The following is a 26,477-nucleotide window of genomic DNA, read 5'->3' as shown; positions in this document are numbered from 1 at the left end:
TTTACTTTACTTGGAAACGGGCAGAATAAGTAAATACTTTTTTTTTTATTCATACGACCTAATGGTAACATTACAGAGAAGTTCAATTTCGGTCTGTGACACCGTGCGCGAGTATACGTGTTATGATTTTGCACGCGAGTACAGGAGGGTTAAGTCCGTACTTTGTCCGTACATGGTTCCGATTTTGCTAAAAATCATTCACGGTTTACGCATTATAAAATGTGTTCTGAAGCTGGTTGATAACCATGAGAAAATCGGCTCAAACGTAAAACAAAGGTTTATTGTACGTATTAGCTTTAAGTGTCAACGGAAATTGCTTTTAAAATTATTTTTATTGAATTTCCATGAATATTCTTTTTCATGTATAGAGGGACTAGTTGGTCACACAAATTGCTCGTTTAAGAGAAACGCATATAAAATTTTCAGGTATTCCGTGCTCATTACGCAAGCTATAAATAAATATAGAAAGCATATGTTTTACGGCTAAACCCAGTGTATTTGAAACGAGACAACCACCCTACAAACCACTTGCAATATAATTGTCATATTTATATTTTTTGCTGTAAAATTTTCATTAAATATAGTAAACGCTACCATAATGTAATGTAGCATACCTGAAGGCTATTTCTATATACTTTGGGGCGAACGATACAAATGTCATCAAAACAAATCCAAGCAAGAATACAAGCGGTTGTGCATCGCAGGGATGCCAGGGGATTTTTTTCAAAAGTCTTGACATGGTACGAGAAAATGTCCAAAAAAACCAAAAAAAAATGTCTTTACAAAAACGGAACTATGATAACTCTATTTGTTTTTTTCAGCTTTGAAATTTTGGTTGTAACTCAAGCCGTATCCATGAAACTAATTGTAGAAAAGGTATGTAACCGGAAAACCTTCGATTTGTAAAGTGGTCGTTCGAAAGATCTAGGTTGATCTATTGTATAGTAGGGCCAAAATAATAGAAATTCGATATCTCGCGTAACTTTTGAAAACGTCCTAAGTAACAAATGTAAACAAATCGAGTTAATGGATGCACACTATTAGTTATCAATCATTTAATGCATTGAGAAAACAATCGTTCAAGTATCTATCCTTTTCACCTTTTTATCGCCGATACAAAAAATGACCAATGTACAGATTCGAATTTTAAGCACTCGACTGTTACTTCGGACACCACTTTCCTCTGACGCTCGATACATCCGATGTAAAAAAGCAACCAATACAACACGAAATCGCACTTCGGTCATTTTGAGTTTTTGTTATTTTCGGGTGTTGATATCGTTTTTAGTTCAATTCAACGAGTTATAACAATAATGATCTGCTTTTAGCACGAAATGCAAGTATTTGGATCGTTGTTTAGTAGTTATTTTCAGATTCTCATCGTGCAACGTTATTTGTCCAATGTACAAAGTGGGCAGTCAAAACGTCCAATGTAACATTTTTCGCTCGAAGGCTTGAATTTCTAACTAAAATCACATGACAACAGTTACGATTGGTTTTTCAGAGTTATTATTGACTGCTAGTGGTAAAAGTAGTGATAAAGATCGATTCCTTTTGAAACAATTCGCGGAACAATATTCCGATCTTCAACTCCGTTTTTTTCGAGTTGATGTGAATGTTACATAGGACCTTTTCAAAAGTTACGCGAGATATCACAATCATACGAATTTTGAACTAATATCTTCTAGAGACAATATTTATTCAGACCACTTCGTTCGCTAAGATTAAGCCCTACTTTTTTGACGATATTTTCGGCCAATAGTTAGAATTTCATGGAAATCATACCTTTTGAAAATCCACGTACGCTATCATACTGAAATTTCCTCACATATTTCGTAATGTATTCACAAAATCAAATGTCTTCAAAATGAAGACATGTCTTCAAACCTGGCATCTCTGGTTCGCCACAAAGTGGAAAGAGACGATATCGCTAGAAAAGATTGTCTGACTAATTTTCAACAACGATGATAATTTGAAATTTTCGTTAGAGGCGAATGAACTGCAAAGTTTAAAGCCTGTTAAAAACAAAGAAGAAGAAGGTGGAATTTTCATTAATTTGTTTTTTCCACTTGTTACGTGATATTAGTGAACTGTTTTTGTTTCGATTTAATTCATTAATTTATAATGAAGAAAACTTCTAACGGAAAAACGTTCATTAATTGCTCAAAAAATATGCCTATTATTAACCAACTTACCCCGTATGTGGGGCTATTTGGTCAATTTTTTCTGAAATATAAAGACGTTAAAAAAAAGAAAAATGTCAAATAATAAATTCTCCGGTTATATTTCATTGAAAGTGTAAAAGGTAAGCTTCAATGTGGTACATAACATTCTCACGCAAAACTTCGTACTACAAGGTTATAGCCAAATTTATTCAAAACTGACCAACTAGCCCCGCCCTACCCTACTTGATTCTAAACTGCGTAATGTTCCTCTGCTCAAAATAAATATATTTACGGGTATGTTACTTCGTTACACGCTATCAAATTAATTATGAAAAAATCGGTTTGTTCGACGTCGTTAAGTTTTTTAATATTTTTCGTCATCACTTATTTAAAAACATAAATAAGTAATCACTTTTCAAGCCCCTGCGACGGTGATCTTTGTAGCCACATTAGTTGCGCGTTCGCTTACTAAGCGACCGATCGTAAGATTAAAACTCAGGGCCCTCAAATGATCAATTGTGTGATGTTATCGAATAACTACGTCCACGCAGCAATCATCAAAATTGATTCACGATTCAAGTCCTTGCCTCTCTCTCCCTCCATACAAGCTCGACTGCTCGCAAAAAGAAACATCGGGCTGTTGTGCTATTAATAACACAACAATGATCATATCAACTGTCTCTGTTGTCCAGTCTAACTGAACAATGGAACAGAAGGTATGCTTTTACGCCTAAATGACTACTGTGTAATTTATCATATGTATAAATACGATAACCATGTAACATGTACACGATTGAATCCGGACTCGTTACAGCTAAAACACCAATGAGTCTAAATAAATAAATAAATGGAATAAAAAAAATTATAGGAGATTGTGTTCAAGACACGACCGCATTGTTGACGTAGAACTACGCTGTGGTTTTTAATTCAAGTCGCTTGTTTATAACTGCAGATATTATTTTATAATGCTACGAAAATTACCATTCTACTAGTTTGGTCGCCCTGAAATGCTTTTTTTTATTGTAGAATCATTTGACGATAATTTTTTGATGATTCATTCCTGTGCTCGCAGAACAATACATACTCGAGATAAGCCGCTTGAAGCGCAGCTGTCATCCTTAGTGGAGAAAGTTTTGCTACTGGCAAGCGAAATCAATTCACATACAAAATTCCAGATCGACATTTACTTTCTTGATGACTAAATAAACGAAGTGAACTCTATCTGTTAATCTCCATAACCTCGAAAAGAGTAGCACTACTTCATTATGATCAAGATTAGCGCAAATAGAATCCTAGTTCGAAGCAGTTTTGCGACTGGCACGCGAGCCCAAATAAATGATTAACTATTTTTACAAACGGGTTATGAAGCACGTAAGTACGCACACAAATATCGATATATCGATGGCTTGAAGTAACTAATTATACACACACTTATCTCTGTTTTGCGCTCTTCTCAACAAGCCCTTTCTGTTAATATTACCTGTCTAGATTAGCAATTAGCTCATCCTTTGTGAAGAGTTTTCCTACCGTCATGCGAATCCAAATCACTGACAAAATTCCAGAACATCTATTTTCTTGGTGAGCTGAGGAAAGCCTAGCTTGATGATTCCCCACACAATTGTGTAGCTCAGAACCTTAATGCAATGTCGTCAGTTTGATGCAATGATTGCAATGCTAGAGACATCAGCGAGTGAGTAATTTGGTCGCGTCCACAGCTCAATCCGAAACGAAGACATGTGATGACGCAAAACAAGAAAGAACAAGCGATATTCATTGCTTTGAATACAGAACGATACTGAAAGTTTGCCTTCTTTCCATGCTTGAGACTTTTTTCAGTTCATTCGTCTCTAACCTTCAAAAAGGCCCTTGGAAAACTTTACTTTATCCATCATATTACTCCTCCACCCCCATCGCCTTGAGAAAGGCATTCGATCCTTCGCCGAGATCAACTGTTTATACTCTAGACAAATATTCCCCTTCGTTCTTCTTCTTTTCCTTTGTTCACGGAGACTTTACATCATACGATTTCCCCTTCGTTGCACGTCGATAAGTTGCTCGTTATCGACAGCTCTGTTCGGGAAAGCACACAAATGGACAGAACAAATGAATGAGGAAATGGGAATGCTTCCAATTTTCATCAATTTAAACCATATACAGACTATGGGATTGTAATGAATAGCATATCAAACAAATCTTAGGGAATTTCCGATTCGTTTGGTATGTAAATCGCCAAAATCCGTTCTCGGCAAAAATAGTTATTGACGTTAACTTTATTTCATAAATACGTGACCTGTTTTCTGATTTGGCACCCTTAATGAAAGACGTAGTTCTACGTCAAAAAAGCCTCTGCAGCAAACATTTTATAGCAGGTGTGGTTTTATTTGATGTTTCCTCGAAATTATTGGGAACAGTTTTTGTTTACTTCAGCTGAATGTCGAAGTGAACCTTTTTGGGAATCAAAAGCTCTTTTTCCGTTAGAATAATATAAGTGCTCATTATTTTGAAAATGATTAGGTAAACTGGTATTTCATCAAATCGAAGCATATTTAGTAATATTTCTTGTGGAAAAAAAAAACAAATATGTTCAAGTTTACATGCATTAGATCGACGGCTTCAACTAGGGATGTCGGTTAATCGTTCGATTAAATCTAATAATCAAATATCTTCAAAATCTAAATATGAATACATCGAATAATTATCACAGTAATCGCGATTGATAAAACATTCATTTTTCAGTTAAGGGTTAGGCTGTACATTTTTTTCATCCAATAGCGACCATGTTTTCGTATCTTTGGATGACGATGTTAAAAAAAGCAGATACTGAACTTAATCATGTAGAGGAAGGTCGGGGAAGAAATTTATAACACCTGTAGTTAAAATAATAGTCATTCATTAAAAAATGCGTTTTAAGTATACTTAGCAACTAAAATGACGCGACAAAAATTAAGACTAAGACTTTTTGTTCGATCTTTTGTAATGCTTTTTGTGAGACCTCCAAAATTTATCGAGTACATAAACTTGAAATTTCAGTTAGTGTCCATCTTTCCCTTAGAATGTTCGTCATTCCCGACTCTTTCTTTCCTTTTTCAAAGATGCTGGACTCATTGATTTTGCAAAATTTCTGCCTTAAAAACAAGACTAGACCTGGTACATGGTGAGATAGATATACAGTTTTTTAGTGGAATTCACGAAAAAATATAAACATTTACCTAAGGTGTCCGTCTCTACCATCCTACCCCTACATGATTTGCAAAGATAAGCTTTCGTTGAATACAGTCGTTAAACCAGGTATCCATCATGATGCATATTCTAGAGTTTGCCACATTGAGGGCGTATGATTCGACATAGGCTTAATAATACAGAAACTCGCATTAATCAACTTTTCTAAAACAACACAAAAAACTTTTTGGTCCTTTCGGTGTAGAAAATTAAAAAAAAAATTTCGTCAAAAAAAACAAATGAACCTGGTACATAATATATTGGAGATTACCATATTGCCTTTCATTTTGCGGTGCGATCATTTTATTATTAGGCTGTCAAAAAAGTCCTGCGGTACTTTTTTTGAATTTTCATTTGTTCATAAAACTAGTTACAATCATCTGTTTTAAGTCAAATATGCGCCGTTTTGTTCGATGACTTGTTCCCAACGAGATGCCAACTTCATAATACCCCTGTTATAGATGCTCGCTTCCTCATTGGCAAAAAACTCGGATAGCCATTTTTCACAGGCCTCTTGTGGCTAACTTCTGACTACCTAGCTCGTTCGCCATGGAAAAAAACAGGTGGTAGTCACTTGGTACAAGGTCCGGACTATACGGCGGATGCAAAAAAAACCTCCCATCCGAGCTCCCGGAGCTTCTGGCGCGTCACCAAAGAAGTGTGTGGCCTGGCGTTGTCCTGATGGAAGACAATGCGGCCTCTGTTTATCAAATGTGGCCTCTTCTTCATGAGTGCTACCTTCAAGCGGTCCAGTTGTTGGCAGTACAGGTCCGAATTGAGCGTTTGGCCATAGGGAAGCAGCTCATAATAGATTATTCCTTGACAATCCCACCAAACACACAGCAGAACCTTCCTGGCCGTTAATGAGGGCTTGGCCACCGTCTGAGCCGCTTCAGCGGGCTTCGACCACGACCGTTTGCGCTTGACGTTGTCGTAAGTGACCCACTTTTCATCGCCAGTCACCATCCACTTCAGAAACGGGTCGATTTTGTTGCGATTCACATGCGTCGATACGGTCAAAGATGCTTTTTTGCGTCAACGTGAAATTGCATATTTCCAAGCTTCTTCAAATGGTTAATAACGGTTTGATGACTTATCCCCAGCTCTTGGCCGATGCTACGGCTGCTACTATGCCGGTCTTTCTAGGCTAATTCAGCGATTTTGTCGCAATTTTCGACGACAGGCCTTCCGGAGCGTGGCGCATCTTCGACGACCTCTACACCAGAACGAAAACGTTGAAACGATCGTTGTGCGGTGGAAATGGAAACTGTATCGGGTCCATAAACTGCACAAATTTTATTGGCAGCTTGAGATGCATTTTTGCCTTTGTCACAGTAGTACTGTAAAATATGTCGGATTTTCTCTTTATTTTGCTACATATTTGCGACACTATAACTCACGAACGACTTAACCAAACAAAACACTGTCAAGGGCTATATTATAGCGCTATAATTAACGCGATACAATGAATACAACTAGAACTACGCGCTTACAACGACACCTCGCGGAAATACCGCAGGACTTTTTTGACAGCCTAATATAATACAATTAGAATAATCATCAAAAACTCAAGGCTTATTTTCCGTTCTATCGATTTTTTTTTGTAGTGGAATGTCCTATCTTTTCTAGAAAGGGGGAAAAGGTGGGAATTTGGACCACCTAAGCAAATCGCCCAATATTTCTAAACCAATACGGTCTAAATAAAAAATGTCACATTGTATACTGAGCTACACTTGTTTTCTCTCAATAAATGATTTTTAATCATTATATAAAGCTTCAATCTACCAAATATATCATAAAATAAAAAAGATGATTTTTAGATATTAAAATTTGATGCGGGGTGATTTGGTCCAGTGTGTGTTTCATCGAAAAAAACATACTTATGTTTATGTAAAGTATTTTGGGATAATGTTACAATCAGTAACAATGTTTTAGGATCGATACCAGGTGTCTTGGCCAGATTCCAGACCAGAAAAGTTGGATTGACACCATCTCGAATTCTGCATGAATCTTTCCACTGTTGGTCGAGCATTTTCAAACACTTTTGATGCTTGGTCAAATAAAATCCGTTCTCGATGGCCTGCGTTGCTCTTTCAAGCTCCTCCTTCTTCCAACGTTGTCTGTCCATCCTCTTTTTGTAATTCAGCGGCATCTGGAATCAATTAGACCAAAGAAAAGTCTCAAACCTGTAGGACCAATTCACCCCACAGAAACGTGTCCATGTCACCCCACACAACACGCAAAAATTAAAATGCAATTAATTTCATTTATTGTTATCAAACTAACAGTTTCGCTGCATCAAATTCTTCCTTTTCTGTAGGCGAACAGAACTTTACTGCACAATACACGAAAAGTTTGTTAGATTAGCGGGAAACACCTTAAAACCACTATCGGAAAACTCACATTTTTTGACGATCAAAGTTCTTGCTGTGTTTATGTTACCGTTTCCCTCTACTTGTGAAGTTTTTTTTACTTTAGGTTCATGCGGTTCAACAATAGAAGGAAATGACATTATAGAAAATCCAAGTTGAGCCGTAATTTTTAAGATAAAGGGGTGGTCCAAATCACCCCATATGACCAAATCACCCCGTGTTACCCTACTTGTTGAAATTCATCATCAGTGGCGACACTTACCTTCCGGACAACACAATACTTCGAGAGTGTATTTGTTATGCACAAGAAACTTTTTATCCAGGGAGGGCATTTTCTTTCCAAACAATCAAAAGCTTGCGTTTCATTCTCAATGAATTTGTCCTTTCTAAATATTTATTTTAAATAACATTAAGTATAAAAATATATTAATATTACCTCAATAAATTGTATTCTTTGGCATTTCCTTTTTTCGTTTTTTTCTCTTTTCCTTTTTCGTATTCATTATCCACTCAGATGTACGTCTTTTTGCCAAATAAGCGTGGTGGTTCGGAAGAACGAACAGAAAACCTTCAGTCTTCTGTCTGTTTCCTCCTTCCACCTTCCCCTTTACTCTCTCCTCCACTATACAGTAGATTTATCAAACATAAATAGCCAACCAAAAACTAATCAATGTTTCAACAATTTTGAATGTGTGCTCGCATCAAGTGATCTCTGACTGTCGCACGCGGGAGCGAGACGAGAACTCTGAGACACCATTTGCTCCTAACATTTACCAGAAGTAGCATAAACTAAACCGGGGGAAAAAAGAGGAGCCCCTAAACTATTCCACTTGCTCTGCTTCTCTGCTTTTCTCTCGTTTATATATATATATATATATATATATATATATATATATATATATATATATATATATATATATATATATATATATATATATATATATATATATATATATATATATATATATATATATATATATATATATATATATATTGTTTTATAACGCTAACTATTCACACTAGAAGTATTTAAACTTTACTTTCATCGAATTGGTTCTCCTATGTTTTTTTTTGTTATTATATCTGTTGTTTGTGTTTGTTTATTTTCTATTTACAGTGCAGTGATTCTAAAATATACAGATCATTGTTTTACACGATTAGCATACGCGCATACGCGTCTTCGTTTTACGAAAGACAGCCCCCTTCGGTTTTCCGGCTGCTGCTTGATAGAAAACCGTTACTATTTACACGTTTCACATAGTACTAGATTGTGTGTGCCGTCTCCTTGTTCGGCAGCTTAGTTAGAAATTCAAATAAACAAATTTTGGCTCAAATTTTCCAGACGTATTCTTCATGGCCAAAAAGGACATTTTTCATCATCGGTTTTGACTATTGAGAAGGGCCTAATCAAAAATTGCTTGATAATTAAAATTATTATTGGGACTATGTGGAGAAAGTACGCACTGTTAAACAAAATGCTGTATATTTATTTTATTTAACTCAACTTTCTCGAAAAAGATGTACCGTGAGTACTATTTCTACCCAAACTTTCAGGGGGAAATACCCTATGTGTATTTTTATACAGCGTTTTTGCCATGATGTAATTTGGTCGGGGTTCTGCCAAAACGAATCAAGCGCCAAAAACATTATTTTGAGATATTTCAATTTGAAGGTTGGGCTCCCACTAATTGACCGACCGTGGCTGATCCAACCTACTATTTCATCGCCCATGTGTTACAAACAGGATTTTTTCAAAGCACTGAGACTATGAATATCTATAAAATAACACATAAATATTGAAAAAAATTGTTTTTAGTTTTGGTGCGCATGCACTCAATTCACTTTGGCGGAATGAAAGCTGATGAATATGGTTTTCAGTTCAGTGTGGTTGAATGTATTTTAGTTTCAATCATTACTACAATAATACTATTCAAATGGTAGAGGAAAACTTATGTTTATTCGTGACTGATCAGGTCGTAAACGTTTCATTACATTCTTGTTCTAAAATTGGAGTTATGATCGAAAATAATTTTTAAAAAATGTTCTACCAAAGTGAACCAAGTCGAAAAATGTCACCTCTTAAATTTGCGTTCTCCATAACCAAGTCTTTCTCAATTTTCTCCGGATAGTCGTAGTCCCACGTCAAAAATAGATATGCAGAACATTGAGAACTATCGAGGTAATACATCATTGTATGAATACTCCAAAATATTTGAAATTATCAGCAAAGAGGTTTTGTTTGTAACCTGTAAAAAGCAACAAAGATTTTATCCCAAGCGATCTGTCTCTACAAATCTAGTGCAGTTCACATCATTCTGCTTGCGCAAAATAGATGGCGGATCACAAGTTGGCGTGATGTATACTGATCTCAAAGCAGCTTTCGACAGAGTGGATCATAAGACTCTTGTTCTCAAACTGGAAAGCTTAGAGTTTCGAAGACCTCATCAGATGGTTGATATCATATCTCACGGATCGAAAGCTATGTGTGCGAATTGGATCCGAACCGCAGAATTCTTTACCAACATATCAGCGGGACGCGCTAAGGAGCAATCTAGGACCACTTCTATTCTTCATTTTCATCAACGAGTTATCAAAACTACTGCCATCAGGAATTTCGCCTTTAATACGCGGATGTCAGAATTTACACAGCCGTAAATCACATCCCAATTATGACAGAGATTACTATTCAAAGTAGCTAACGAATGTCGTGATCCTCAGTGTCTTCGGTCACTTAACGTTGCATTGGTGCACTCCATTCTGGAATCAAATGCGGTCGTGTGGTGTCCGCATCGGTTAACTTGGATAAGCAGATTTGAATCAGTACAAAATAAACTTGGAGGCGAATGAACTGCAAAGTTTAAAGCCTCTTAAAAACAAAGAAACAAACAAACAAAATAAATAAGGTACGCACTCTGTAGTCTTTCTTGGTGAGACTCTTCAAATTTACCGAAAAGCGATGTAGGCTCCTCTGGCTCAACACGTTGGAACGGAGGAGATATGTGGAACTTCGACAGCGGGCTTTTTGCTCCCATGGTCAATACGATCCCATCCGGTTAATGGCGACAATATTCAGCGAGGTCTATGATATATTCGACTGCTGCAGTATTTAACGGAAACATATGGAATGGATGATACCCAACAATAGAAGACTGAAGGACCAGCACCTTTAACGGTGTTAATTTTATTATTTATCGCCAACTTTTTTACTGTTTGAACTTACTGTTTTTTTTTTCTTTATGATGTGCGCAATTATTGTTGATGTCTTGTAGTAGTAATTCTTAAGAAAAGATATGAGGTATTTATGCCCTTTCCAAGGCTTTCCCTCATCTTAACATCAATGTTAACATATTATTAAGGCAACAAGACAGATGAGAAATAAAATAATAAAATAGAATAAATACATATTTTTTGAGAATATTCCAGCAATCCCTATAAAGTCCTTCAAACCCTTCTCAAAAGTAAGGCTCGAGTCAAAATGGAAAACCGATGATGCAAAAAAGCAATGCGTCTACCAAATTTGAGCCAAATAAAAAAAAAATACAAAAAAATCGACCTTCGAATTCAAATGGAATCGCTCGAGAAACGATTAATGGTCACATCACAAATTGCTTACGCGCATGCGCTGTCGACGCCACCGCCGACTACTGCGCGACGCCATCTTCGTGCTCTTCCACCTTTTGGTCTTCCTCGTCCTCTTCCAGCTCGATCTGCGTCTGCAGCGGAGGTTGCGGCAGTGGGGGACGCATCCCGACGCCGCCGCCACTGATTAGCGCGGACAGCGATGGGGGTGGTGGCTGCGGGGGAGGCACAAGCACCTCACAGGGTAGCTGGTACTCGCCGCCACAGGTTGACGACGGATCCATCAGACACGGATCGGAGGGCGTTTGCCACCAGGGTTCGATCGTGGTGGTGACCAGCGGCGACGGGAGACGATGATGGTGCAGATGAATGTGCGGATTCTCGGATTCTGTAAGTTTTTGCCGGTTTTTTTTTGTGTTAATATGGTTGGTCTCTGTTCGCAATCAATTGGGGACAGGTTTTTGTTTTTTCAAGCGCTACTCTTTACTGTTAAGCTTCTACCAAAGGGTTTTTTTTTGTTTTGTTTTGTTTTGGACAAGGTTTGCAATAATTTTGCCTTCGTTGGCCGAAACGTTGGAGGGGGTCTATAGTCTATAGAGTTGGGTGGTGGTGGTGCATTAGAGCAAGTACGTATTTACTCGGGTCTAGGGGGTGTTTTTTTGTTGTTGTGGGAAACACTAGATTAAACTAGATTACCGTTGCTTCTCGCGATCGTGGCCGTATTGGTAGTGGTCGTTGGGACAGAATGATTCAGACCCTGCAGCTGGTGCAGATGGCTTGGAAGCGTATGGTTGTGGTGGTGATGTAAGTGCGGATGCGGATGGTGATGATGATGCGGCGGATGGAAATGCTGATTGTGCAGATGACTGTGGCTAGCTGAGCTGCCATTGCTGCTACTGCTGCTGTTATTGGCACCACCGAAAACGCCAGAAATTTTCAATTTCCCCAGCTTGTTCCAGAAGCTGGACTTATCTGCGAGCGTATCTAGGTGATCGGAATTAGATTTACTAGTTTTGCTTAGCTTATCGGAATAGAAACAACAGGCTAGCTTATTCGAGTTAGGTATCACAATGTTAGAAGCCATTTTACTACAACTAGCGCCTCCTCCGCACGAGGAATACGCGACCGGGACCGAGCCGCAGCCGCTACTACTGCCACAGCTGCTGCGTATCGAGCTGCTGCCGGCCAACATCGACATTCCAGAGCCACTGCCCTCGGCACTGTCGTTGATCGTCACCGTCTTGCTGTTATTCGTATACATCGTGGTGGTCCGATACAACATGCTGCTGGAATAACTAGCGCCACTACTACTACTTCCGCTGATGCCACTGTCCACGTCGCCACTGTTCGGCTGCGAAGTGGTCGGCGAGAGTCGCTCCTGCATGTGAATCATCGCAGAATTAGACGAACCTGCCGCTATGCAGTCATCCTGGGACATCTCGTCGTGATACTGCGCGCAGTGAATCTCATTCAACCGCTCCTCGATCGCATCCTGTTCATCCTTGGATGGCATAATCAACGTCTCCACCGAGAGGTTCAACTCCCCAAGGATCCTGTCGTGCTGGCTCTGCACGTGCCTCAGTTCGTCGTGTATGTTAAACTTTTGGATCGACTCGAAGCTCTGCATCGACGTCGAATTGGTTGCCCCCGTCAGGGGCTTGGTTCCTCCCGTCGTAGCCGCCGCCGCCGTCCCTACTAGGTTGGACCCCGCTCCAACGTCTTCGTAGATGTTCTCCTTCGTGCCGTACCGGGTCGTGAAGGTGTGCTTCTCCGGTATGACACCTCCCGGCGTTCCAGGGCCCACCGTAGAACTTCCGGGCGTGTTCGCCGACAGCGAACTCTTCCGGAAGCTCTTACTCAATAAGGCACGTAGAGAATTGGTTGATGGCAACTTGGAGAGCGCATTGCTCGAGGCCGACGAGGAGAGTTTGTGTATCTGCGGGAGGCTGTTGGGGTGCAGCTGGCCGCCGGGCTGTGGCAGCTGCTGCTGTTGCTGCTGGAGGGATTGCTGCTTCAGGATCATCGGTTCGCAGTAGGCGTACGAGTACTCCGGATTCAGACTGCTGTCGGTGCTGGACTGATGGTGCTGCTGCAGATAGGACGACGGTAGGGTAGCCGCCGATATCGGTCCCGGATCGTAGCGTTCCATCGTCGCCACGATGTTGTTGCGCCATTTGATCTGCGGAGAAAGAGAGGGAATAGTGAGTAGAATTTTTGTTTGAATGACCTTGAGAGAAAATCTAAATAATTTAATCAACTTGAAAATAATCAATATAAATCTTTTTAAGAAAAAATCACATTTGTTTTCATGTTGCAAGGGCAGTTACTACAACTACCTTTTTTGGGTAGTTTTTGGAATGAAACACATTTAAATGAATCACATCACTCGTTCCACCTTGTGCACTAATTGTCTAAGCTCGGATCGTGCCCGAGTATTGAAAGAGAACAGTCCTGTCTTTCTATTTTGGAGCCTGAGAACATCAGTCATGTCTATACATGCCTATACTGGAAATTATTACTTCTTCAGAGTCATAGGGATCATGTGACTGGGAATGTCATTCGTTAAAAATTATTATTTTTGTGAAATTATTGAATTTTTATATTTACAACTAGCTAATCCGGCAAACTTCGTCCCGCCCAAAATTCATTTCGCCCCCCCCCCCCCCATCATAGAAAGGGGGAGGAATGTCTGTCCAACATAGAAACATTTATTCCCCCTAAAACCTCCACATGCCAAATTTGAGTTCGTTTGCTTGAGTAATTCTTGAGTGATGTAGGAATTTGTATTTCATTTGTATGGTAGCCCTCCCTTAGAGAGGAGGGAGGAGTGTCTATCCAACAACGAATCATTTATTGCACCCTTAAACCTCCACATCCCAAATAAGGGTTCGTTTGCTTGATTAATTCTCGAGTTATGCTGAAATTTGTGTTTCATTTGAATGACAGCCCCTCCTTAGAGAGGGGGAGGAGTGTCTATCCAACATAGAAACATTTATTTTACCCTAAAACGTCCACACGCCGAATTTGGGTTCGTTTGCTTGATTAATTCTCTAGTTATAAAGAAACTTGTGTTTCATTTGTATGGCAGCCACCACCCCCACCCACGATTTTTTTCGGCCGCCTTCGTTGTTGTTTTACCTCGCAGGTAGTAAAAACGTAAAATATGCCGAATTTCTTGCTTGGTGGACTCCATCTTTGACGCGCTATAATTTGAGACTGAAAAGGTCAATCACAACACCGTCAAAACGACATTTGTAGCACAGATTGTCGTCTTTAAATAGCCCTATAGTATGATCCGATGCGATAAGTACAACACAAGATATGTTTAAGTGTTGCCATATATTGACAATATACGACATTTCTTTTTCCCCAACCCAATATGTACAACAACACAAGTCAACAAGGAATAACATATCATGTTTAGGAAAGGAAAAATTTCTACAAAATATTTAATTTTTTTTTAGTCAACTCTTTCCACATTTTCAAGACATTAATGTCTTAGATTTTTTATGTCATGTTTCGGAAGTAATGTCCCAAAGCCCTTGTTAATGAATAAATTGTCTTTTAGCCTCAAAGAGCAGTACGGAAAAGGAAGGCACATTAATTGTGTATACGCTAATTCCGAAAAATAAAACAGCGAAGTATCCCGCATATTTTTTTCCATTTTGATTCGCATTTTTTCTGCTATCTCATGTTGTATTGAATTAATGTTATTTATCATCGAGAGATTTGACAAAACTCCTTGGACTGATAAACAAAACATGGTATCGTAATTATTTGCATTGAATATGGGTTGTGTAACATTCATCCGAAACACGTTTACCCAAGGCACTTTCATCCGAATGTAACATTTACCCGAATGGAGAAGGAAAAAAAAATTCCTAAAAATCAGATTACAAGGGGAGGTGCGGGTAAGATGGGGTAAGATGGACAGACGGTTGATTGGTATAGTTATATTGGGTTGGGGAAAAAGAAATGTCATATATTGTCAATATATGGCAACACTTAAACATATCTTGTGTTGTACTTATCGCATCGGGTCATACTATACGGCTATTTAAAGACGACAATCTGTGCTACAGATGTCGTTTTGACAGTGTTGTGATTGTCCTTTTCAGTCTCAAGTTATAGCGCGTCAAAGATGGAGTCCACCAAGCAAGAAACTCGCCATATTTTACGTTTTTACTACCTGCGAGGTAAAACTACAACGAAGGCGGCCGAAAAAATTCGTGTAGTTTATGGACCCCGATACTGTAACGATTCGCACAGCACAGCGTTGGTGTTTTTTTTCTATAAACCTTTTGTTTATTTTTGGCTCATCAGCATTTTAGCTGTAACAGAGCCGAATTTTAATCGTGTACATGTCACATGTTTATCATATCTATAATTAAATTAGCACATTACACAGTTGCCATTTTTCGGCGTTGGAGTATTCCCTTCTATACCATTGCATATGGTACACATTCACACAGTAGCCATTTAGGCGTAAGAGTTTTCTTCTGTTCTTCCATTATCCAGTTAGACCAACGAACAGCGGAGATAGTGGATTGATCCCCTTTCATTGTTGAGTTATTTATAGAACAGCAGCCCGATGTGTCTTGCAGAGCAGAGCAGTTGTATGGATGAATCGATCTTATTTCGACCGTGGATCGATCTCTTATCGCTGATGATTGTTGCGTAGACGTAGTTATTCTGTAACAACACAAAGATCGTCAATGAGGGCCCTGAGTTTCGCACTCACGATCGATCGCTTACTAAGCGAACGCGCAACCAATGTGACTACGGAGACCCCCACAGCGTTGGTTTGATTGATTTCGTTCTGGTGTAGTGGCTGTTGAAGATACATCCCGTACTGGTAGGCCAATCGTGGTGAAAACCGATAAAATCGTTGAAATCGTCCAAGTAGACCGGCTCACAAGCACTCGCTCGATTGGCCAGGAACTGGGTATAGACCATAAAACCGTTTGGAACCATTTGCAGAAGATTGGATTCCAAAAAAAAAACTGGATGGATGGGTGCCACACGAGTTGACGCAAAAAAATCTTTTAGACCGAATCAACGCCTGCGATGCACTGCTGAAACTGAACGAACTCGACCCATTTTTGAAGAAGATGGTTACTGGTGATGAAAAGTGGATCACGTACAACAACCTAAAGCGAATAAAGTCGTGGTCGAAGCGCGGTGAGCCGGCCAAACCATCGCCAAGCCCAAATTGATGGCCAGGAAGGTTTTGCTGTGTGTTTGGTGGGATTGGAAGGAAATCATCCACTATGAGCTGCTCAACTATGGCCAGACCCTCAATTCGGTTCTCTACTGTGGCCAGCTTGACCGTTTGAAGAAGGTCAATCAGAAGCGGCCAAAAATGATCAATAGGAATGGTGTTGTTTTCCACCAGGACAACGTTCGGCCTCACACATCTTTGATGACCCGCCAGAAGCTACGGTAGCTCGGATGGGATGTCCTATTGCACCCACCGTATAGTCCGGACCTGGCTCCAAGTGATTATCATCTCTTCCGGTCCTAGGTTGACCTCAAAAGAAGCTTGCGAAAAGTGGCTGTCTGATTTTTTTTTGCAAATAAGGAGGGGGGTTTTATAAGGGGGGGGGATAATGAAGTTGCCTTCTAAATGGCAACAAGTTTGCGAACAAAACGGCGCATATTTGACTTAAATTGGATAGTTTTAAGTATGTTAAATAAAGCGTCAAATTTCGATCAGAAATACGACATTTCTTTTTCCCCAACCCTATATTATGAATTTCAAATTTCTGTTAATGAGAACCCCTTCTACATGTTATTCCATAATATTTAAATCACTCTATGACAATGAATACTGATCAAAAGAGGAAAAGGAAAACAAAGCTGATAATGAGATCCAATGAAATCCAATGAATGATGGAAAGTGATGTGAATACTATTTTCTATTTCTGTTATGGCTATTTTCGGCTTGTTTTAAAGGAGTATTCTAGTCTAGAAATTTGAAAAAAAAACCCAAAAAAATTTCCTTCATATTTCTGTAGTTTAGGCATTCAAGAATATACCCTAGAAAGGACTTATCGAAAGTCCTATTATTTACCGAGTTAGAGCCATCTTAGTGATGCGGTATCTAACCTGTTACGTCCATAACAATGAACTTCAAACGCGTTTTCCTCGAAACTAGTTTTTTTCAAACTGGCGTACACGATATCTCAGGTTCTACTGAACCGACTAATGTCGAAATTATATGGATACAATCTGCAGGCATCTCTCTATCGCATGAACCTCTAAAAAATAATATTTTTTTAAATTTTACTATTTTTAAAAAATCGGGAAACGTAAGGAAAAACGTATTAAACTGCATTTTGTTTTTCAACCGGCCGCCATTTTGCCAAAAAACATGTTCTTGACTTGTCCGAGGTTCATGCGATAGCGATATCTTTACTGATTCAGAATCTGTTCGATTTTGTTTGTTTCAGATAACCAGAAGGGCTGAAATCGTGTACGCTATGGCACATTTTTTTTTGAACCCTCTCACTTCATTAGCTCTTAACTATTCTAGTTATGAATCTTTTTTCTCCGTTCAATTTTTGTTTTATTGTCAAAAGATAGATGATCAAATAATGATATAATGGATAGTTAAACTATTCCTTGTTTTATTTTTACGGAGCTCGAAAAAACGTGTGAAATTCGTGTTTCTACACTAGAATACCCCCTTAATTTCAGCAAAAAACATTGAAAAACACTTTTTTTTTAAATATTTGACCAATTATTTCGAAAAACAGAATATTGAACTGTAATAAATTTCGCTTCATCGACTCTACTTTAGTACTAACTTAGCTGCAAACACATTCCTAGCTGTATTTGACAATTTGGATGATAGGTCAGAACCCCATCTATCGGTTTCTATTCTAAACTCAATTTGGAACGGTTTTGCAGCAGAGTTATTGAAGAAAGAAAAAGTTGATGAAGAGAGAATCGATCAAGTCTTTTAGACCCCTTTCCGTCTAAGCCCCTCATATAAAACAAATGAAATCAATAAACTCGATACAACGGTGGCGATTTTAATTCCGGATTGTTATTCGGGTTCAATCCCAAAAGGTAAAAACCAGCTCCTTCATAGGCAGCCATGTTTTTGATGCCAACATTTCGAGTACTGAAACATCTGAAATGTAGGCGTTTTGATTGGTTTCGAAACCGTTATGAACCCTTCTGACAACTGCGTCAATTGTAGGAACTTTTATAGTTAATAAATCCCACGGCTTTGATATTGGCATCATTCGAGCACACGGAAAGAGATATGCGGTAGCTCCTGGTAAAAACAGTAAACTACGTGAATAGTAACTTTGATAAATAATCATAGAAGGTTTTCAAACATCTGTAATCGTTCGAAAACCATGAATGTATTATTTTTTTTTCCATACTAACCTCCTTCCCGTCGCGAACCGCCTCCTTCAGCTTGATCGGATCGTCCTCCAGGTAGACCTCGATGATGTCCGGGTCGGGCTCGGGGTACCGGTTGTGCTTGCTGTTGGCAGTGTTGGCGTTGGCGGCGCTCGCCGAGGTGGTGTTCTGGGGATGGTAGATGTTCTCGTTGAAACCCATCGAGGGCGATCCGGGCGGGTACATGTACTTGCTAACACTCTTCCCCAGCGAGTCCTTCCGGTGACGAGACACGCTGAATCGTTGGGCCGAGCGGTGAAGTGGGTTTCCACCGCCACCCCCCATCGGTGGGGGTGGTATTTGCTGAATGGAGTGCTGCTGCTGTTGTTGTTGCTGCTGTTGCTGGAATAACATCGCTTGGGTGTGTTGCTGCTGCTGCAACTGTTGGTGCTGATAGTGCTGGAGCTGCTGGAGTTGCTGGATCTGTTGCTGCTGCTGTTGGTGGGCTTGCTGTAGCTGCTGTATTTGCTGAGAGGTCAGACGGCGACCTCCCATCGCTGATAGCTCCATTTTGCATTATGATAATTTATGGTGGCTGTCGGAAATTTTAACCCTGAAATGGAAGGGAGAAGGGAAACGGTTAGAAACATTTTAATTTATAGCTTCAGACATCCGAAGGATGTCCTGGTTGAAAATTAAATCTAGTGTCAAACGCCGAACAGTTTGTCCGGTGGAGTAATTTCATCCATAAGAGCATGCAGATTAGTTTTTATCACCGAACACAGCGCTGCATCAGCCGACACCATGCAGTCCGGTGTGATCCATAGAGTTGCACTCCCAATTTGCATAGAAATTAGACAATCAAATATCGGTAACCAGTGGTGTGGAAAAGACCGTCTCAGTCGCATAACCGCACACCAGTGTGGACACAGTGGACGCCCACACCTGTCTGCCTGGTGGCCTGGTGGAGATGTCCATTATGGTCATTAGCCTGCATGATCCTCTCCGTTGCTGACAGAGCAGGTAGCAGCAGTGCGCTTTCCCCTCCGGACAAAGGATAAACAACCGATAAACGAGAGCATCACCAAATTTTGTGCGAGGTTCGGGCCTTGCTCTGATGTGGTTTGGGGTTACCGAATCAGGAATACACACCGACATCCTGGCCTCGCGCTCCGGTCAGCCGTGTAAGGGAATAGGCTGTCTGCGGACCAGCTCGGAATTGCTGTAAATAATCGGATGTGGGTTTTGTGGTTTTAATTTGATTTTCCTTCCTCACTGCATCCCACCGATGATGGCGGTGGAGGCGGTGAGATCGATGGCCGAATGTTTTCCCATATTATGGCTTGTCGGGGCCATTTTCGACGACACTTTCTGATGTGTTCGTTTGGGTGTGGGATTCATAAACATTCATGAAGTGCTCGGCTAGTGTAAATAAACTTGTGAATAACGACTTCTGCGAAGTATCATTTGGTTTAGAATTTGATTTGTTCGTAGCGCTGCCAATGTGTGAAACCCTGAAACTTTGTTGTGTTCATAATATACACCAGGGATGGCCAAACGGTAGGCCGCGGTCTACCGCTCGCCCGCGTTGATATTCCTAGGCGCCAACCAGCTGGTCTAGGATAGTCTCACCTCTGAACGCAAAGGATTACATATCCTTCCATCTCTCGCCGTGATAACTTTATAAGGTGTTTATGCTATCCTCAATAAGGACCGTATCGTTAATTATGGGTACGCTCAAAACACAGCTTTATTTCAAATATTGCATTTATTTTTCAGTTCTGATATCAAAATATTGTATCTTATGAATGAAAGAAAGGAGTAACAGTAAAAAATAATCAAGATTCTGATTTTCGCGCCAATGATCGCACCTGCTTCTTGATGTCCCTCATTAGGTTCTGGACAACCGTCTCATCGACTTGTTTGCTCACATTTATCCAATCCTTTTTGAACTGCTCAAGGTCATCGGCTGCCTTGTCCTTCTTCCGCAGTCGTCCCTTCATCAAAGCCCAAAATTTTTCAATAGGTCTTATTTGCGGACAATTTGGAGGATTCATCTCCTTTTCCACAAAATCGACATTATTCTCGCGATACCAATCCAAGGTCAAACGTGCATAGTGGCATGATGCCAAATCAGGCCAAAATAGTGTCGGACCAGTGTGCTTTCGGATGAGCGGTAACACACGCTTTTGGAGACATTCTTTCCGGTAAATTTCACCATTCATATTCCCGAGAGTGAAGAAAGGAGATGATTTCATGCCACATTGACAAACAGCTTGCCAAACCAGCACTTTCTTACCGAATTTTTCGCAAAAAATTGACTTCTCCGCGTTCGGGACATCTGTTCCTTGCTTTACAGTGTAAAACTGTGCCCCAGGAAGAGTTTTGTAGTCCAGTTTGACGTAGGTTTCATCATCCATGACGATGCACAGTTCGCGTTTGCTTAAAATCCCATCGTAAAGCTTACGGGCACGGGTTTTCACGGAACTTGCCTGAATTTGGCTGCGTTTGGGACATTTTTGCTTTCTATATGCCTTCAGTGAGTTACGTTCTTTGGCACGTTGAACCATACCGATTGATGTTCCACACTTTTTTGCGCAATCCCGTATCGATAATTCCTTTTTTCTTTCAAATTGCCTGCAAATCTTTTTATCCAAGTTTGGCTTGGATGGCCCAGGTTTTCTGCCGCGACCGGGTAGATCCTTCAATGTATTATACATACCAAATCGCTTGATAGCGTTTTGGACCGCATGGACGCTTACTCCTTCCGCCTTCGCCAATTTTCTCATTGATATTCCTGTTTCGGAGCAGTATCTGGTCACAATGGATTTTCGTTTTTCTTCTGTTAGCCCTCTCATGATTGCACTTTTAGGAAAAAACGATCTTTTAACAATGCTAACTGAACGCTAACTGTGTCAACAACAGGAGAAAAATAAACAGCTGTCAAAACAAGCTATAGTCTTTTTCAGACGGAGACTCTAAGGCGTACCCATAAATAACGATACGGTCCTTAAAATATATTAGCTGAAACAGTAGACATTTCTTTATCAAAGTTTCCGTTTTAATATATTCATCCAGATTGTTAGTTATTTAATATCCAGTTTTTCGACAATGTCTAAGATTGTCACTAGGAACAATTCAAGCTACGGTTTTTCTAGACATATCAGTTGTTCAGAGACCAATTGAAAATGCTGAAAACAATCGGAAACGAACACAACTTTGTTTTTATTGATTTTCGAAACCTTATAATTACCTTATAACCTTATAACTAAATTTTTGAAGAAAACTTCGCCTTTGAAGACCGCGAATGCGCTTTTTAATGAAGTATTATCACTCTAATTTTGAAACTATGATAAGTAATGTGAATTAATTCTGCAGATTTCATTCAAGAAATACAGTCATGAATAGAGCAACCAGTGAATGAGAAATTAAAAATTTCTAAAATTTTATATTGGGCTCCATTATGTAATTCAAGATGAACAGTCGGCCCTAAGACAGGTTTGAATTGGTTTTAATTAATTTGTATAAATTTTTTTTCCTGTTGTTACAGGTCGGACTCGTTTATCCTGAGACTCGATTATCCGGGATTCGATTATCCGGAGTATTTTATTTTTGATTTTCAGAAATTTTGAAAAATTTGTATAATCATTCCATATTGAATAGCTACTATGGGTATCAAATGAAAGGGTTTAACTAGTAGCATACAGTTAATGATGAAAAATTCAAATCCAAAAGGCGGCCACTACAAAATGGCGGATTTCATATTTTTCATAACCCCATCCATATGGGTTTCAAATGACAGCGCTTGATTAATAGAGTAATAATATGAAAAATTTATGTAATTTAATGTAATTTATGAAAAATGCAAATCCAACATGGCCGCCACCACAAGATGGCGCCATATATATTTTTTTCATAACTCCGTCAATATGGGTATCAAATGAAAGGGCTTGATTAGTAGAATACAGTTATTTATGAAAAATGCAAATCCAAGATGGCGGCCACTAAAAAATGGCGGATTACATATTTTCTCAGTTCAAATTAAAGTGCTCGACTGGTAGAACACAGTAGATCATTAAAAATCTAAATCCAAGATGACCGCAGTTCCCAAATAAACAATTACTTCTTAATGGTTCCATTCCGCTTGCCCTGTTAGTATTTATGTTTGAGTGTTTGTAGGGCTGTCCCACATTTATAGAAAATTGACCCCGTTCCTGTTGACTGATTGATCTGAAAATGGACCATACCTTTAATTCTACTGTCATTATAAAACTGCGTATTCCATGATCTTGAAAAATTCAATTTGGCCACCGCTAAAAAATGGCTGACTTGCTTGACTTGGAGAATACACTACACTATGAACAACATAAATTTCAAAAGGTTTTTTGCAATCTTCTCAATATTGGTATCAAATGAAAAGATTTGACTAATAGAATACAGTACATCATCAAAATATTCCGAAGAAAGTAAGGTAAGAAATCAAAATTAAAAACAATAATTTTTTGAATTGTTTTAATCAGTCTTCAGAATGCAACTCGGTGCTGATGAGCAACAAGATTTTTGTACCCAGTTGAGCTCCCATTCCTTGTGCACACATGCGCTCTGGCGAATGAGCACGCTCCGAAACACAGATGGAATGTTTGATTGTCAGCGTCGTTCTTACGCTGAGATTTGCGCCTAGTGTTAAGCTGAGTTTTACGCTGAAATTTGCCGTATTTCTATACTGCGCGCTTGAACCTGGATTGCTCTCTCTGTTGAGATATATTTCTTCACACAAGCGTATACGGTTCAAATGGGGGCACGCTGTTGTTTTTATGGTTTGCTTAGAACGAACGAAGACAAAGCGGGCGCTAGAATTTGATGTGTGTGTGTGTATAGAATGAGACGCGCATCAAACAAGTGAGAAGAAATGTTTAGTATCTGAGTTCTGCGCCGGGTACATTTTGCGCTGTCGTGCTTATGAATTTTGTGCTCTTCGCACCAAGATAGAATACGAGTTTTCTTTGAGCGCGCGCTGATGGAAATTAAACTCAAGCGCAGCGCTGCGTTTGTTTTCTGAAGACTGGTTTTAATGTAGAGAAGTATACTGATAATACAGATAATTTACTAGAAGCTAGAAAATAAAACAATTAAAAAAAAACTTTTTAATTTAAACGAAACTAGAAAATAATTAGGCAAACAGCAGTTAGTAGAGGAACTGGTACAAATTCGGTACCCCGTAGGTAATTTGGTACCCACCCGGATCTCCGGTGGTAATGAGCGCACTCTGGTGGTGAATAAAAAAAGTGTTCTAGTAATGTAGTAACAAACGTCAGATGCCAAAAACCCAAAATATCCGTGTTTTTTTTTTTAAATCAAGTTTTGTTGTTTTTTAAATCTCGAAAATTTTTCATGTGCTTCTTTTAAAAAATTATTAAAAATCGAATAGTGAGCCGATTTTAAATATTAAAGCTGATTTGGATCAAGAAATTGATGTTCTTCAACGAATTCGAGTAAGTGTATCGAGATTTTAATCACAAATTTCATAGATTTCATTCCAAAGTGAAAATTCGGTATGCGGGTAATTTGGCACCCCAATGTAAACATACTGTTGATGATACACTATGCTAAGTATTGTTTGCCCATGCAGCTACGCTTGCGACTTTTGTAAAGGCTTTTGATTCGTTTTACTTTTTTAGTTAGAAATAAATCGAGATGAAATTTGTTCACTTTTTCTTGAAAAATTTGCATGCTTTTTCGTCAAAGTTGAGTTAGTTTACGTAAGATAGTGTCACTTCTATTTTGTATCAAAAAGTCAAAAAATACATTTTTCAGTGATTTCAGAACGATTCTTTTAATTTGAAAAAATAAAAAATGGGGTGTTTATTTTTTTTTTACCCAGGCATCTCGGGTACTCGAATTTGAGTTGTTTCACTTCTATGCTCAATGCTCCGAGCCAAATCAAGATTTTTGAAATCGGTTTGCGAGGAAATGTCCGCAATAGATCCCTTCATAAGCTGACGTGATATGAAGAAATTCCGAGCATTGGCCAAGAGCTAAGTCCAAAAAAACAAAATGGGGTACCGAATTTGTACCAGTTCCTCTAGTTATCACATTCGTTCCTTCATTAATTTAGGGCAATGATGAGACTAAAATAAAATCGTGGGGTATATGATGAAACAACTAACTGTGGATAATGAAAATCCAACGTTTATTTCTTACCTAATTTTCTTCGGAATATTTTCATGATGTACTGTATTCCATTAGTCAAATCATTTCATTTGATACCGATATTGAGGGAATTGCAAAAAATACATAGTCGACCATTAAATGACGGCGACCTTTTCGAATTTATGTTGTTTATTATGTTTTGTGTTCTCCAAGTCAAGTCATTGAGCCATCTTTTAGCGACGGCCAAATTGAATTTTTCAAGATCATGGAATACGTAGTTTTATAATGACAGTAGAATTAAAGGTGTCTTCCAAACTTCAGTTCAATCAGTCAACAGTATCGGGTCCAATTTTCTATTAATGTGGGACAACCCTACAAACATACATAAAAACAGTTCAAGCTGAATGAAACCATTAAAAAAGTAATCAGTTGTTTGGGGAATGCGACCATCTTGGAGTTGGATTTTTCCTGATCTGCTATGTTTTACTAGTCGAGAGCTTTCTCTTGATACCCATATTGATGAGGTTTTGAAAAAAAAAATATATATATATATATATGACGCCATTTTGTGGTGGCGGCCATTTTGGATTTGCATTTTTCATAAATTACTGTATTCTACTAGTCAATCCCTTTCATTTGATATACATATTGATGGGATTCTGAGAAAAAAATGTAATCCGCCCTTTTGTAGCGGTAGCCATCTTTGATTTACATTTTCCAAAAATAATTGTATTCTACTAGTTAAGCCCTTTCATTCGATTCCCACATTGAAGCGGTTCTGAGAAACCATGTAATCCGCCATTTTGTAGCGACCGCTATCTTGGATTTTCAAGGCCATGGAATACGCAGTTTTATAATGACCCCAGAGATAAAGATGTGTTCGAAATTTCAGATCAATCGGTCAACAGGGAGGGGGTTAAATTTCTATTAATGTGGTACAGCGCTACATACAAAGTTACAAAGTTACAAAGTCACAAACATACAAACAGGTCAACCTAGACAAAACCGTTTAATAAATAAGTGCAAATCATAATTATATAACGTTTATAAAATTCGTTTTTTACGACTTGATTATCCGGAGTGAAAAAAAAATCAATACTCCGGATAATCGTGTCCGACCTGTATTCACCTACTAGAAGTACGTTGTTCTGTCCTTAATTTAAACTATTTTCTATGAATCTTACCATTATAATAGAAAATTATCTTTAGACATAATTTTTGTATGATATTTTTCCCTACGTGCAAGCAAAATTGATTTTCATTTACATAGAGTACTAATTTGATTTGGGAAAAAATAATTTTCGTTCTCAATTTTTATTTTAAAAGTGTGTTCATTTCTTCTGCAAACCCATATTGTCATGCCCGCTCCCACATTTCGTAATACGAAGCTCAATGCCGTCAACGCGAATAGATAGCCGTCGCGAAAGCGTGAAATCTGTAGGCATAATTTTTTGAGTTGTTTGGTTTGCCTAATGTTTTGTTCTGGGAAACATTTTGGCAATGTTTCAAAATATGCAGTATCGATTCACAAAATAGGAAAATTTCTTCGGTGTGATAGTTTGTAGGGATCGAATCGACCGTTCGATTCAATTTACATAATAGGGGCCAATATTTCTGATAGATGGTTACATTAAGG

General features: G+C 38.9%; 1 protein-coding gene across 4 annotated transcripts in view; it reads right to left on the bottom strand.

The window, feature by feature from the left end:
* Positions 1 to 8,755: 8,755 nt before the first annotated feature.
* Positions 8,756 to 26,477, bottom strand: part of LOC129762160 (probable serine/threonine-protein kinase DDB_G0282963) — a 581,734-nt gene continuing 564,012 nt past the window's right edge. For all 4 annotated transcript variants that reach the window (XM_055760168.1, XM_055760167.1, XM_055760170.1 and 1 more), the window contains 3 exons: positions 18,737 to 19,304; positions 12,032 to 13,514; positions 8,756 to 11,723 (listed from right to left, as the gene is read on the bottom strand). In XM_055760168.1, the coding sequence (XP_055616143.1) occupies positions 11,398 to 11,723; positions 12,032 to 13,514; positions 18,737 to 19,261 (2,334 nt within the window). In that variant the 5' untranslated portion in view covers positions 19,262 to 19,304 and the 3' untranslated portion in view covers positions 8,756 to 11,397. The remainder of the gene's footprint in view (positions 11,724 to 12,031; positions 13,515 to 18,736; positions 19,305 to 26,477) is intronic.

The sequence above is a fragment of the Toxorhynchites rutilus genome, chromosome 1, assembly GCF_029784135.1.
Source record: "Toxorhynchites rutilus septentrionalis strain SRP chromosome 1, ASM2978413v1, whole genome shotgun sequence".
Classification (NCBI taxonomy): domain Eukaryota; kingdom Metazoa; phylum Arthropoda; class Insecta; order Diptera; family Culicidae; genus Toxorhynchites; species Toxorhynchites rutilus.
Note: the sequence above shows the minus strand (reverse complement) of the source record. Positions and strands in the feature narration are given on the sequence as shown.